At 36.4% G+C, this 14,901-nt stretch overlaps 1 protein-coding gene and 1 pseudogene across 10 annotated transcripts in view; one reads left to right on the top strand and one right to left on the bottom strand.

The window, feature by feature from the left end:
• The window catches only part of LOC126727320 (G-type lectin S-receptor-like serine/threonine-protein kinase RKS1), a 164,319-nt gene that overhangs the window by 18,817 nt on the left and 130,601 nt on the right, over positions 1 to 14,901 (top strand). The window contains exon 1 of one of the 10 annotated variants that reach the window (XM_050432910.1): positions 8,981 to 8,999. The exons of 8 other annotated variants lie outside the window; for them this stretch is intronic. Coding sequence is in view for 1 of the 2 variants with exons in the window: in XM_050432913.1 (XP_050288870.1) it covers positions 9,143 to 9,216 (74 nt within the window). In the remaining variant the exon portion in view is untranslated. Of the gene's footprint in view, positions 1 to 8,980; positions 9,000 to 9,080; positions 9,217 to 14,901 lie in introns of those variants that run through there. One more of the 10 variants, XM_050432913.1, reaches the window with a different exon arrangement.
• Positions 9,546 to 10,408, bottom strand: LOC126727335 (maturase K-like; annotated as a pseudogene).

Genomic DNA, 14,901 nt, shown 5'->3' with positions numbered 1-14,901 from the left:
TCTCAATCAAACCAAATGTCAATATTTTTTGCCCCAAACCCCAAAAAAATGTTATTTTAAGTGAAAGACCAATCACACAATCATGGATGTTGAAAAACTGATCATGTATTTGATTCTGATCATTCTTTTCTTACCACCTTACATTTCCCTCGACACCTTAACATCAGACCAATCCATCAAGGATGGCCAATCTTTGATTTCCAATAAAAACAATTTTATCTTAGGCTTCTTCAGCCCTGGCAACTCTAGCTATCGATATCTTGGTATTTGGTATACCAAAGTGAAAAAACAAACTGTGGTATGGGTTGCAAACAAAAATGATCCTATTAGTGATTCCACTGGAGTTCTCTCCATCAACCAATCTGGAAACCTTGTGATAGGCCAAAAACAAATTGACCCCTTGTGATAAATTAATTGATTAATTAGCCAAGTATATTAATTAATCAAATTAACATGCAAACGCGTGGTAGCACAAACAAATCACCAATTAAACTAAGTATGCAGCGGAAAAATAAATTGATACGGTGATTTATTTACGAATGGGAAAAATCAACACGACAAAAACCTCATCAGATGATTTTAAGGTCACCACTCTTGAAATTCCACTATTATCACAACAAGCGGTTACAAGTAAAGGAATCTCAGTACCTTATACTAACCTACAGTTGAACCCTTACCCCAATACCCAATTGAACTTGTTCTGTAGTGATAATTTCTCCTTTTGATGCACGGCTCCCAGTACATGACTAACCAATTGCACGGATCCCGGTACGAGACTTCAATCACCAACTAGAGAAGGTTGTTGGCTGCAAAATTCTTCAGTTCATCCCAACGATGAAGATCCAGAAGATGCTTAGTCACAAAACCCTACGGTGCACAAACACAACAACTTCTTCACAAGAGCGATGAACTAGGGCAAATTCTATCTCTAGTCACAATTTGCTTAAACAAACTTTGCTCAACACTTGTACAACTTGTGAATAATTTGACGACCCTTAAAATAATCCTTTTATATGTCTAGGGTTGCGAGAAAAGAAAGCCCAAACACATAATCACGGATTGGAGTCAAAACAGAACTGAAAATCTATTTTTCATAAACCTCGACAGATACCCTATCTGTCGAGTTGCTGTCGAGCCATGGGGCTGAACAGCTCTTTAAGCTTGATAGATGTCTAGCTATCGAGTTTTAATGACAGACACTTTTCAGCTTGAATCTTGGACAAACTTACATGGCTTCAACACTTGATCTTAAAACAAAGTTTCTTGAAGTATTAAACACATCCTAGATCTACCCAAATACAAGTAAAGTGGATTTTGTCAAAGGATTAGCCAATTACATAAAATAATTACATATGTTCCTAACAAGTGAATCATAGATGTTCTAACAATCTCCCCCTTTGGCAATCTGTGACAAAACCACAACAAACAAATGAACATATGAGAGAAGTCATAAATCACTTAACTCATATTCACTTGTTGAATACAATAAAATCTATCCTAACATAAACTCTTGAAAAACTTTGCAAAAAGAGAGTTTATAGCAAGTAGACTTTGACAACCTGTATTTCTGAAACACTTTAAACAAAACTCATCAAGGCATCTTTGTGTGAAACAAAAATAATAGATTGCATATAAGTAACAAGAACCATGTGTATAAAGAGAGAAAAAAAGAACAACATGTGTAAAGGTAGGTGAAAGAAACATACATCAACATATAAAGAAAATAAGTACAATGTATGTCAATAATGGTCACAAGACCCATGTACAAGAATAAATGTATCTAAAATAGAGAAAAGAAAAAGATACATGTAATCCTCACTACATCCCTCAGACAAAATGGTCTTATACTAACTCTCCCCCTAAGAATAACTACTCTCATATTCAAAACTACTCCCCATTTTTGTCACAAGTGACAAAGGGTAAGAGTGTCAAGTAGACATCTCATCAGTAGAGCTAGCATCTCCATCATCATCATCAGAAGCATCATCGTCATCACCATCATCATCATCCTCATCCTCAGAATCAAAACCCACGGGAGGAGGTGAAGGAGAAGCCTCAGGAGCAAAGCCACCCATGATCGTCTGCCGCCGTGCAATACGACCGACACGAATATTCACTTAATACAACTCTATAGAGAGTGTATCAAGGCGAGCATCCATGTGCTACAGCTGCGCCATGATGTCCCCGAGTGACACATCGCTCATAAAAGAGGAGGGAGCAGATGTGGATGGAGCAGAATGAGATGGAGCCGAACAGGAGGGAGGAGCTGCTGAATCTGACTGTCGTGACCTAAATTGCACCTTGCTACGTTTAATGGTAGCAGCGTCTTTGGCACACATGACAGAAAAGTGGGCGGAAGAGGGAAAAGGAACAAAAAAATGGCATATAATCCACATGATAGCCGAAGGGAAAATAAGCTTATCACGGGTAGCCATATCCCTAAACACATCTATAATAGAAAGAATAAAATGTGAAAAAAAATCTATAGTGAGGTGCTCTAACAAAAAAAACAAAAATCGAGCATGAAGCTCTGTGATAGAGTTATAGTGAGAGAGTGGGTGCAAAAAAAAAGTCATCACCATGTTTATGAATCTAGGACCTTTAGCAAAGGCCTTACATGGTGTAAACTGATGATCACCCCAATCAAAAGGGCACTCGTAGAAAACAGAGATCATGTCATCTTTGGACATAGTCCTCAGACGCTCACATCCGGGGTAGTCAAGATGCTCTACCCTCAGAACATGGAGTACATCCACAACAAGCTGCGGTGTGACAACAATGCACATACCTCAAATGCGAGTATGAAAGAGAGGTACTAAAGAATCAAGTCCATGCATGTTAGAGTAAAACTCCTGAACCAGCATGGATGGACATGTGACCGGGACGTCACACAGTGACTCCCAACCCCAACTGTGAATGACATCAGGAAGGTCAGTGTCAGCGAAATCCGCCAAAATGACTCGGCATTCCGAATGAACACCTCATCAAGAAAAGTTCTCCGAGAAGTCCTTTCAGGCATCCTTATCATGAAACTGGATATGAGGAGTAAGATCAGAGGAAGATGATGCCCTAGAATGAAGAGGGTTCTGGGATGGAGCAGATTTACGTTTTGGTGCCATAAACATGACTAACGTAAACAAAAAAGAGAGGGAGAGAGAGAGAGAGAGAGAGAGACAATCAAAAAAGTCCCAACACATTTCAAATATAACAAGTATATTGAAAATAGAGCACGTATGCATGGGGAATGCATGAACATGTGACATACAAAAGAAATTGTATTATGGGCTCAGCCCAATCCAATCCTACTAGCACACAATCAATTTGCACATAACTAAATGCATAATAACACTGTTATAATGCACATGAGATGCAACGCATGAAGTTTTAAGATCACATAAGCAAATCCCAACCCAAAAATTTCACCAAAACTTCATTAATTTTGAAAAATCCCAAAAATTTTCAAAAACCCCAAAACCTAGGTTTCGAAACATGAAAATGCATGAAAACAAGAGATTCGAAGCTTACCAAGTGAAAAAAAAAAAAAAAAAAAAAAAAAAAAAACCTAGTAAAAGCTTGAAGAAACCTTGAGGAAGAAGTTTGGAGTGAGTGAGAGAGGTTTGGGAAGAGAAAACACGAAGCTATCGAGAGAAAGATTGAGTGAAATGAAAAACCGGATCTCACAGAACCTATATATAGAGGTTTAGTAAATCTCAACCGATAGAGGTGTCGAGAGGTGTCGAGACATCTGTCAAGGAAGGTGTCAAGAAAAACAACGTCGACAGATGCAACTGTCGAGAAGGTGTCAACGAACAAAGCAAAGACACAAGAAAAGAAGCTCGATCAATCCACCAACTGTTGAGAGGTTATCAAGGATCCAGGAACTTTCTCGATCGATTCACCTAGTTGTCGAGGATCTGTCGAGATTGCGATAAGAAAAAGCTTAACTTGGGCTTCCACACCTGCGCGGCTTGGGAGGAGGACGCTACGCTCGGCCCGGTCTGCAGTATCCCCTGAGCCAGTAGACGTTTGCTCGAAAACTCGTTGCCTTTTCCGGACCCGTCCAGTTTGAGGAGGAGGTGGGGAGGGAGGCGCTTGACTTTGGCTCTGAGAGGGTGGCTGCTGCACGGCTTGTCTCGAGCTAGGCACGAAACGGTCTATTGTCATAATCTTCCGGGTCACCATATCTTCACTAAGGTAGGGTTCAGTATCTGAAAGGTCGGTTATGTCAACAAAAAATTGGTCGGCTTCCTCTACAGGAGCCTCGGGTCCAGCAAGTTCCTCTGGCTGTGCAGGTTCTTCTTGGACAGGAGCTTCTTCTTGAACAGGTGCGTGGGCAAGCTCTCGGAGATGTCGGGACACATGCTTTGCCGACTCGTCCCGCAACGGTGCAAGTTCGTCTGAGCAAGTGTATCGCCTACCCAGTTCCCGAGCTTCTCCAATTGTAAATTTCGACGGAAGGAAGTTCGCGTGCCGAACGTCAATATATGACAAAAGGGGGCTATCAACCAAGAGCCCTTGTTTGAAGGACTGCCAGGTGGAATAGACAAGTTCAACTCCGAGAATTAGATGTGATGTTCGGAGCTGTCTGTCCCAATGAACGTAAATCTTGGACCGAAATACAAAATTCAAGTTCCTGATGTGAACTGTCCTGATATCCGGGACAAACACTTTACCCTCTGCAAAAAGAATATATATATATATACACATTCATACAAGAAAATGAGATACAATGTTAGTGTCCAAATAGATAAAACTACCACAAGTAGAAAGACAGTTAAGTTAGAGATCGGTACGAACCCACTTCACGCCATGAGAGGAGGGGATTTCTCCGGCAAACCAATTGTCACGCACTCGGACGAACTCCCCGGCTGAATTCCTATTTGAATCAGGTAGGCATGATATCAACCATACCCGTGTATCTCTAACTTTTAAGTAATAATTGGTATTCTTATTTCTACAAAGACTGTACATGTGGTTTATATCATGATGGTCCAATTGTAAATCAAATGTATGGTTCAACCTACTAACACAACTAACTACCGGATAAAAATTGGGGGGGAGTTAGTCGGGGCACAGCCCATAATACCTAAGTGTGCTAACTAAGAGAGGATCCATGGGAAACTTAACCCCGCCCTCTAGAATCGCCATTAAGGGGAAAAAAGTAGTACCATGCCCTCTATGGAGAGCAATTTCGCTCTCGTGGCAATACGCCACTTCCACATCATCGGGGATATCAAAACTTTTTCCTTTTAAGTTCCTTGATTCTTCCCGGTAGCCGAGCATGAATCAAGGGGAGGCTAATGTACGGCACCGAGGTACCTAGATCCAATTGGGCCTTGAATTTAGAACCAGCAGCATAGCCCATATCTCCAATCTCTTTCTACTCAACCCTCACAAACTACAAGCCCAAGTTTTATCACCTGACCATTGCTCGGCAAAACGCTCCCGAGTAATAAAGAAAGACTAACGTCCAAACACACCATAGCATGCTTGGCAGTTCCCAGGAAACATCACTACCGAGCATTCCTACTTGAGTTGGAACCAAGTTCCAAGGTCACATTCGCCACATTCCACCTAGGGATGGCAATGGGGCGGGGCGGGGCCGAAGAATGAGGTCTTTTTCCCCGCCTCGCATGGTTTTGTCTTGCCCCATCCTCGCCCAGCCCCGTATGACGAGGAATACTTTCTCACCCCATCCCTACCCCTTGGGGCCCCACGAAGCCCCGCCCCACCCTGTAAAACTCTACTTTTTGTTAATTTTCCCTACAACTAGTACAATTTTTTTAATGAAACCTATTTCATTAATAAAAATATACTTAAAATTACAACTAAATTTATCCTATCAAGTCAAATCAATTTTTAGAAAAAAATTGAATAATATATCCAAGTGTTTAACAAGACAATCATTAAAAAATAAAAATCTCATAGTATAACACAACAAAATAAAGGCAAAGAATCACATTGGATAGAATAAAATATGCTAATATTAATATTTTTGTTTAAATAGTAAGGTTTTAGGGTATGAAAATTTTACAATTATAACCTTTAGTAACGTAGGTGGGGCGGGGACGGGGAGGGGCAGGGCGGGGTGGGTCTAAAAAGTCTAAACCCATCCCTGCCCTGCCCCGTGGTGCGGGGCTAAAATCTTGCTCCATCCCCGCCCCACCGCCTTTGTGGGGCAGGGAAAATCCGCGCGGGGCGAAGCGGGGAGGGGCGGATTAAGTGGGGTGGGGGAAAAATTGTCATCCCTAATTCCACCCCCACCTAACCACCCACTTACAACTGATGATATTAGAGCCCCAATTGCACTAACTATGGTTGTAATCATGGTCTCTCCACTAATCCAGAGCTATAAATATAAGAAGATGGAAAGGAAAAAGGTTTGTTGAAAGGTTCACAAAGAATAGAGAGTAGAGAGAAACAATGATTCTGAAAGAGAGAGGAGTATCTACGTTGAGTCTCTGTGCCGAAAACGACCCAAAGTAGGAAATCCTAAGCCCACCTTACAAGTAAGTTGTGAGTCCAAGTGAGATCAGGCCCAACAGTCTCACCTTTGGCATGCACAGTGCTAAATTTTAAATTTTTTAGCACCTTGCTATTGTAAGATGTTATTACTAACACCTTATTGTAGCAAGTTGCTACTCATTCTTTATTATTCTTTATTCCCTTCTCTCTCTCCCCTCGATCTCACTCTTTGCTCTCTCTCAAAAAGAATAAAAAATGATAAATAAATAATATTTCAATAAAGTGGTAAAGTGATGTATTAAATACTATAAAGATGATTTTTTAGATACTAAGTGTTTGTTTGGATTCAGCGGCCACGTTTTGCATTTTAGTGTTTTGCAATTTAAAAAAAAAAAAACCAGCGCATCCCATGAACAGTGCAAATAGGCAAATGAATAGTGATTTCATTAATGAACTGTAACCGAAATATATATTTCTTTTATTGTTTTCAGTTTTCAGTAAAATAAGCGGTATCTACTAAAACTTTTTAGACTCTTGATGCAAATGTTCTTAATAGGTGGAACAGTGGAAGAGGGTTAAAACTTAAAAGGCTGGAACATTCTATTTTTATTGTTAGTCACTTGGGGCTCAAAAAAACAAAACAAAGAAAAAAAATTCAAATTTTAAAATAGAACAAACAAAAAATTTTAAAACAGAGGACATAGCATTAGGGAGGCTGAAAAGTACATTTCTTGTACAACACACAAATAAAAAAGTAAAGGCAGATTGGCAGGACCGAAAACCCACCGAAAGAAAAGAAGAAAAAGAAGAAGAAGATTCAAAAAAAAAAAAAAACCAAGAAGGGTCTGAAAACCACAAGAAGAAGAAGAAGAAGAAGGAGGAGGAGGAGGAGGTAGGATTTTTTATCTCCTTCTTGTTTAACACCTTACTACCGCACCATTCCCAATATATATATATATATATATATAATTTTTTTTCTCTTCTGGTACCGTGGTCAAAAAAAGAAATGGGAAAAGGGGATTCGCCGTTATTTAAAAAGTAAACGATTTCACATGAAAGTCAGGATTTTAGGTACTCAATGTGTGTTTCTAAGTAGGGGTGTGCGCGGTTCAGTAGGCTCGGTGTTTTGCCAAATTTATTATCGAACCAATAGACGTCGGTTTTCTTATAATTAGAACTGATGCATACTGCTTAAAGTCGGTTTTCCGACATATTGCGGTGCGGTTTTTTGCAGTCGGTTTGGTCAGTTTGAAACTTTTTTTTTTTCAAACAACACAAACACAAAAGTAAAAACTAAAAACATCACAAATAATTTTTCACAACAACCTGCCATACAAAAAAAAACGTATTTCAACTCATACTTATACAAATTATACTCAATTACTCATTACTCAACATTACTTAATTAGGCAATCAGGTCCAACAATGAAAAAGCCAATACAATAAGAAAACCCCAAATTTAATTTAATAACTAAATAAAATAAATAAATAAACGAAAACATGAGTAAAAAGCCAAAGTAAGAGAGAGAAACGAAAAATGTTGAAAGCCTGAAAGGGTCAAATTGAAAAAGAGATATCACCCGGTGAAAAGTGCCAAAAATGCCAGAAATATCACAGATGCCAAAAATCAAATTGCTGAAAAATACCAAGAACAAAAAACATTAGATAGATCATAGTTCACAGATGGACTTGGACAGTTGGACTCGAAGTGAGAGAGAGAATCTTTAAAACGGAATGGTGAGAGATGGAGAGTGGAGACATGGAGTTACCGGTGGAGTGGCTGCTGGTAGCGAGGCGGTCAGCCAATGACTGGTGAGGCGATGAGAGAGAGACATGGCAGACAATAACTTGAGGAGAGTCATCACCCAACAAAGCCCAGAGGCGAAAGAGAGACTGAGAGGGTTAAGGAGGAAGACTGAGAAAATAACGAATTTATACCTGGGAGTTAGGGCTAGGGTTGTGCACAAAACATCATCGTTTTCTTTTTTCTTTTTTCTTCTTCTTCTTCTTTTTTTTATTTTTTTTTTATTAATTTTTTTTTTAACTAAGTGAAATGACGCAGTTCCGATATATATATATATATATATATATATATTAGATTTATCGGTCGATTCGGTTTTTTGAATAGGTTTCAGACTTGCGTTTTGACCTCTGTACCGCACCGGCGTCGGAATTGGGGTTCCCCTCCGTTCACTGGCCTCAGCTCCATCGGTCGGCTCCAGCGGCAGTGCGATATTGTCGGCGCCGATCAGTTGGGTCGGCGCCGGCCGGTTTGTGCACACTCCTAATTCTAAGTTCAACTCATGTAGTCAATTATGTTATCCTGTTGAGTTTGACTGATCAATATAAGAAATTACAAAATCCATGTCTAATATAAAATTCATGCTTGAATGCCTCCGGTCCCTAGACGCAATTCTGGTTGACTTGTGATGCTTGGCTTATTGAGTTGGAGCAAAATCCTTTTTGATAGGCTGCTTCTATGTTTGAAAAAAGAGAGGCGTGGAGTCCTAAAAGAAACAATTAGTCAGCGATAGGTATCAGAAAGAGAGAACTTCAGAATATTCTCTCTCTCTTTTCTAGTAAGAAGACTTCATGCCCCACCCCCCCAAACCAACCACCCCCTCCAAAAAAAAAAAAAAAAAAGGTTATTTTAAGTGAAAGACCACTGCACACAAACATGGACCCTGAAACCATGGTCATGCCATTGATTCTGATCGTGCTTTTCTTCCCATTTTGCACTTCCGTTGACACCTTAACACCAGATCAATCCATCAAGGATGGCCAGTCTTTGATTTCCAACAAAAATAATTTCGCCTTAGGCTTCTTTAGTCCCGGCAATTCTAGCTACCGGTATCTTGGTATTGATACTTGGTTTATACGGATACTTGTCGTGTGAGACCATACATCAAAATGACATTGCCATAAATTGACAAGGTAAGATTTCCATTTATTCATTAGAAGAGGTGTGTCTTTGGAAGCCAGAATTGATTTTCCTTGATATCTAACATAATGCATGAAAGGATCCTTGAGAAAGCATGGGATGACTGGAAAATCATTAGCAAAGACTTCGGCAAAATGTTCTATTTTTCTATAGAAACAGAGTCGTTCAAAAAGGACTCCAGAAGATGTTAATCGTAAATGAGAAGATTGGTTACGGAGAAAAAGGAAGATGGATTCATATTCACATATATAAGAATTATATAGGAATAAAAAGAATCTCGGATTACTTTTTGAAAAAATGGAAATAGATTTATTTGTAATAATAAGACTGTTACAATTAGAATACTCATGAAGAAAGAACCGCAATAAATGCAAATAAGAAGCATCTTTCACCCGGTAACGAAGGGTTTGAACCAATATTTCCAGATGGGTAGGGTAGGGTATTAGTATATCCGCCAAATAATTTAAATGTGGGAACTTTTCCTCTAAAAAGGGAAATATTGAATGAATGGATCGTAAATTGTAAAATCTTACGATTTCTGCCCCTTCTAAAGAAGATATTAATTGTAGATAAAATGGAATTTCCACAATGATTGCAAATCCTTCTGATAGAATTTTAGAATGCAAATTCTTGTTGTACCCAAAAAATGGATTTTGTTTAGAATCATTAGCAGAAATTATCAAATAATTCTGTTGATACATTGTAGTAATTAAGCGTTTTACAATCAGTAAACTAGATTTATTATCATAACCTATATTTTCCAACAACATGTATCTATTTAAACCATGACCATGAGCAAGTGCATAACTATATTCCCGAAAGATAAGTGGGTATAGGAAGTTGTGTTGCCGAAATCTATCGAGTTCTAAATATCCTTGAAATTCCTCCATTTAAAATTAGATGGGGATAAGGGATTTCTTTTTGGTTATTAAATGACACATAGTATGATACAGTCAAAACAGGATATTATAGTAAGAAATAAATAGATATATACCCCAGAACCAAATAAGACTGATCGACGGACTCTTTAGCCTCTCCTTTTCCATCTAATTTAATTGGTTTATGTTCATTTGAGGATAACAAGATGGTTAGAAATCCTTTATTTGTTCAACCCAATCGCTCTTTTGATATTGGAAAAAAGGGATTTTTATCTTTATCAATAGACTGTTTTTTCTACACATTTACCCCCACACTCTAATGGAGAATAGCTACTAATAATTAGGATTTAAAAAGAAATCGATGATCCACTTATGGGAAAAACATTTCCCGCATCAAGGACTAATCTATTTTTAACGTTTAATTAGATCGGGTAATCGTTCAAATTAAGAACAGAAGCTCGTTTCTTTTTTTTTTTTTTTTTTTTTGTTTACCTATAATTGGAGCCATAGGGCTCTATCCATTTATTCACTTAACCCAAAATTTCATTTTATTTTTTTTCGTCAAGAATTTAAACAAAGTTTTGAACCGATCCGCTAAGAATAAAATATTCTCAGAATTCCACATTGATACGACATGCTACTTTTTCCATTCATTCCTTTGAGGATCAGTCGCGGTCTTACAAGCTCTAGAGATAGTATCGATGAAGACGTTGCTTCATACAAATGTGTAAAAATTGCCAGTCGCACTTAAAAGCCGAGTACTCTACCGTTGAGTTAGCAACCCCCCCCCCCCTCCCCCCAAAAAAATGTGTAGATCCAATCGGAATAAAAAATTAGATTTAATTGCACACCGAAATTAAAATAGTAAAATAGCAAAAATATTGCTAATCGATTCTGAACATAAAAAAAATAATGAACATATTAGATGCAAATGCACTGACTTCTAAAATAAGAATCTAGATTAAGATAAGAATATGGATTAAGTCAAAATTGACGTACTACCACGGATTTAGTTCGTATCTTATCCATTATTATCTTATCCGTTTTTTTTTCAATAAAATAAATAAATAATAAATAAAGGCTTCTCGTATCCCAACAAATCCGACGAATCCATCGTTTAAATAAAGTAAAATAAAAAAACCAAGTCCATAGATGGAACAGAGGGAAATAGATACATTTATTCATGATCGGATTATATTTGTTTGATACACTGTTGTCAATACGAATGTAAATCTTAAGAAAAGAACACAATGTGGAGAACCATAAATTAAAATAAATAAAAAAATTAAATATTGAATTAATATAATAAAATATAAATTATACAAATAAAGAAAAAACTAATGACTTGTATTGAATTGGCACTAACTATATATGGATAATAAACATGGATACAAAAGGATGTAAGCGTAAGAATCAATATTCGTAGCAAAGTATCGCAATGCTTGGGTTTACTTAATCCATATAAGTAAAAAAAAAAAAAAAGAATTTTGTTTTTTTATTTTATTTATTTGTTCATAACATAAAAAAAGTGAAAGTTTCAACTAAAAACCAACTAGTATTGAATTAGAAATAATGTAAATATTTTGGATTTAGAAATCCAACTACCTCGGTTATTCATTTGATCTTTTTTCATCTATCTTAAATTAAATGAGTTTCTATCACTAAAATAAAAATAAACTTTTGTCGTTATAGAAGACGACATTTTTTAGTAGTAGACATTTTTTGGTAGTAATAATAAATAGGTATGAATAGAACAAAAGAGGGGCTTATATAACTTTGTATAACCTTTTATATACTACCACCCCCCCTCTTTTGTTCTATTCATTAATTGAATTTAATCTGTTGATTAAGGCAAAGTTCCATAAAAACTCCCGCCTTCTTCGAAATATCATGAACAGTTCCCATAGGTTGAGCGCCCCTTTCAAGGAAATATAGAATAGCAGGAACATTTAAATAGGTTTGATTCTTTAGCGGATCATAAAAGCCCACTTTCCGAAGAGCTCTTCCTTTTCTTCGGCATCGAGCATCAATTGCAACGATTCGATAAACCACCCATTGGGATAGATGTAGATGAATAATACCCCCCCTAGAAACGTATAAGAGGTTTTCTCCTCATACGGCTCAAGAAAATTTGAAATTATGTCTATGGATCGAATTTGAAATTTTTAATTAGTAATGTCAAATGGATCCATAAAATAATCAAATCAATTAAATATGAGTTAAGTGCTTTTTATTATTCCTTATTCTTATCCGAAAAAGAAAATAAAATCATTTGTATTCGCATCCTCATAACTCAAGTTGGATAACTCGCTAATAACCCAAGGAAACCCTTTACTTTAGGTATTTCGTTTCTTGAGCAATCTCTAACCACGCACCTTTTTTGTCTTTAGAATCTATTTTGATTCTTAATTAGAATCTATTTATTGAGATAACTGAAAGTGGTATTTCCTTGTTCCAGGATTCTTTATCGTTTCTTTGAATCATTGGGTTTAGACATTACTTTGGTGATTTTTAATCGTTTCAAAAAACGTCAGCAACATACCCTTTTTGTGATTTCTTTTTATCAAAAAATCATACAAATGGTCGATTTGATTCCTGCGCGATACACTTTTAATCGAAAGAGTTTTACCAATTCATGAGTTGTTCAATCTTATATACATAATAAATTTAGCATATTGATGCTATTATTTATATCATGAACATAATATTTAAGAACGAAGTGGATATGCTACTATTGTGAAACATTTAAAAGCAAAGTTATCAGAAAATATAGTTTTCGGTTATTCCATTGTTATGATTTGAACTCAGCCAATAGGGGTTATAGTATTGGTATTTTCATGGAGATTCTGATTGGCCATTAAAAGTGGGACTGGCTCTACTGTACCTGCCCTTGTTGGTAACAGCCAACTTGTGGAGGATGTCAACCTACCCCCATGGTTGAAAATATGTATTATGATATGATTCCGGAATTACCTGGCATTGTGAGGAATGTTGGATGCCTGGCACTCTGTGCTGAAAGCCTCCCAAAGTTGTGACAGACTTACAATTGGATTAACTAACATGTATTATAAATGAGCTATTAAGCTATTTGAAAATTATAAGAAAAGTATGATGATAAGAAAGGTATATTGAATGTGTTATAAGTCTGATAAGAAGTTATGATAAAGTATTTGATAGTCTGTTCAAAGATAAGATTACTGAATTATATTTAAGATCCTTATTATGTCCTTTTATTTATTATATGAAAAGAAAATGAAGTATACTCATCTAAAAGCTCTTAAGTTATTTTAAGAACAATATGAAGGCTATTTTATCAAATTTGGCATATCCATAAAATATTTGATTTACATGCATTCTTATTAAAGGCCTATAAAGCTTTAAAACCTTACTGGGCTTCGCAACTCACCATATTATATTTCAGTGCACAGGTTCTTCTTGGAAGCAGTGAGAGTATTAGAGGTGGCAAGGATTTTGTGTTTTCTCGTTTGTTAGAATGTAGTAGAGTGTTGTTGTATAACAGTTAGCTCTTTTGTTGTATAGGAGGAATCAAGATGTACTTGATCCTTTGAGCACAGATATAATTCGGTACCTTAGTTTGTTTTGAACCCCAGTTGTATGTCTTTGGGGTTAGGTTTGTAAAAAGAGTTTTGCTAAACATTTAACTATGTAATATTTGCACGTATACCTTAAGTTTCAACCAGGTAGTAATTTTCCAAGTTCGAAGGAAATGAAATTTCAAGGTTGCCATCTTTTTTGTATATTTTGGCTCTTATGCAAGAAAATAAGCAGAAATTCAAGAAACAACTCTTGATAAGTACCTTCAGTTTAGGTTGGTTTGTGTTAGTATTGAGGTAAACTTGATATTAACATGTCGGTCATGCTCTAAACTCTGAAGTATAGGTTTGGGTCGTGACACTAAATGCTAAAATTTTTAAAACTCTTGATAAAAATGCTCTTAATAGGTGGAACAGTGGAGGAGGGTTAAAACTTAGTGTGAGTTTCCATAGTGGCAAGAGTGGCGTTTTGCGTGTCTGCGTTTTTTTGGCTAGGTCCTATGCACTATTCATAGGACCCGTAAGTACAAAAAAACACAAATCTAATTTTAAAATTGGGTTTCATTGCACTATTTCACACCTTTAAAAATTATTTTATTATAGTGTTTTTAATTTTTTATCAATAAATTTTTAATTTTCAACAATAAGTCTTATCCAAATAAACCCTTAAAAAGCTATAACATTCTATTTTTATTATTAGTCACGTGGGGCTCAAAAAAACAAAACAAAGAAAAAAAATTCAAATTTTAAAACAGAACGAAGAAAAAAATTTTAAAATAGAGGACATAGCATTAAAAGGAGGCTGACAAGTACCTTACCTGTACAGCACACAAATAAAAAAGTTAAGGCAAATTGGCAGGACCGAAAACCCCCAAAAAAAAAAAAAAAAAAGGTCCGAAACCCACCAGAAGAAGAAGGAGGAGGTAGGATTTTTTATCTTCTTGTTTAACACCTTACTACCACACCATTTCAAATATATATATATATATATATATATATATATATATATATATATTTTTTTTTTTTCTCTTCTGGTATCGTGGTCAAAAAAAGAAATGGTAAA

The sequence above is a fragment of the Quercus robur genome, chromosome 5, assembly GCF_932294415.1.
Source record: "Quercus robur chromosome 5, dhQueRobu3.1, whole genome shotgun sequence".
In the NCBI taxonomy this organism is placed as follows: Eukaryota; Viridiplantae; Streptophyta; class Magnoliopsida; order Fagales; family Fagaceae; genus Quercus; species Quercus robur.
The sequence above is the reverse complement of the archived record's forward strand: the minus strand, read 5'-3'. Positions and strand labels throughout refer to the sequence as shown.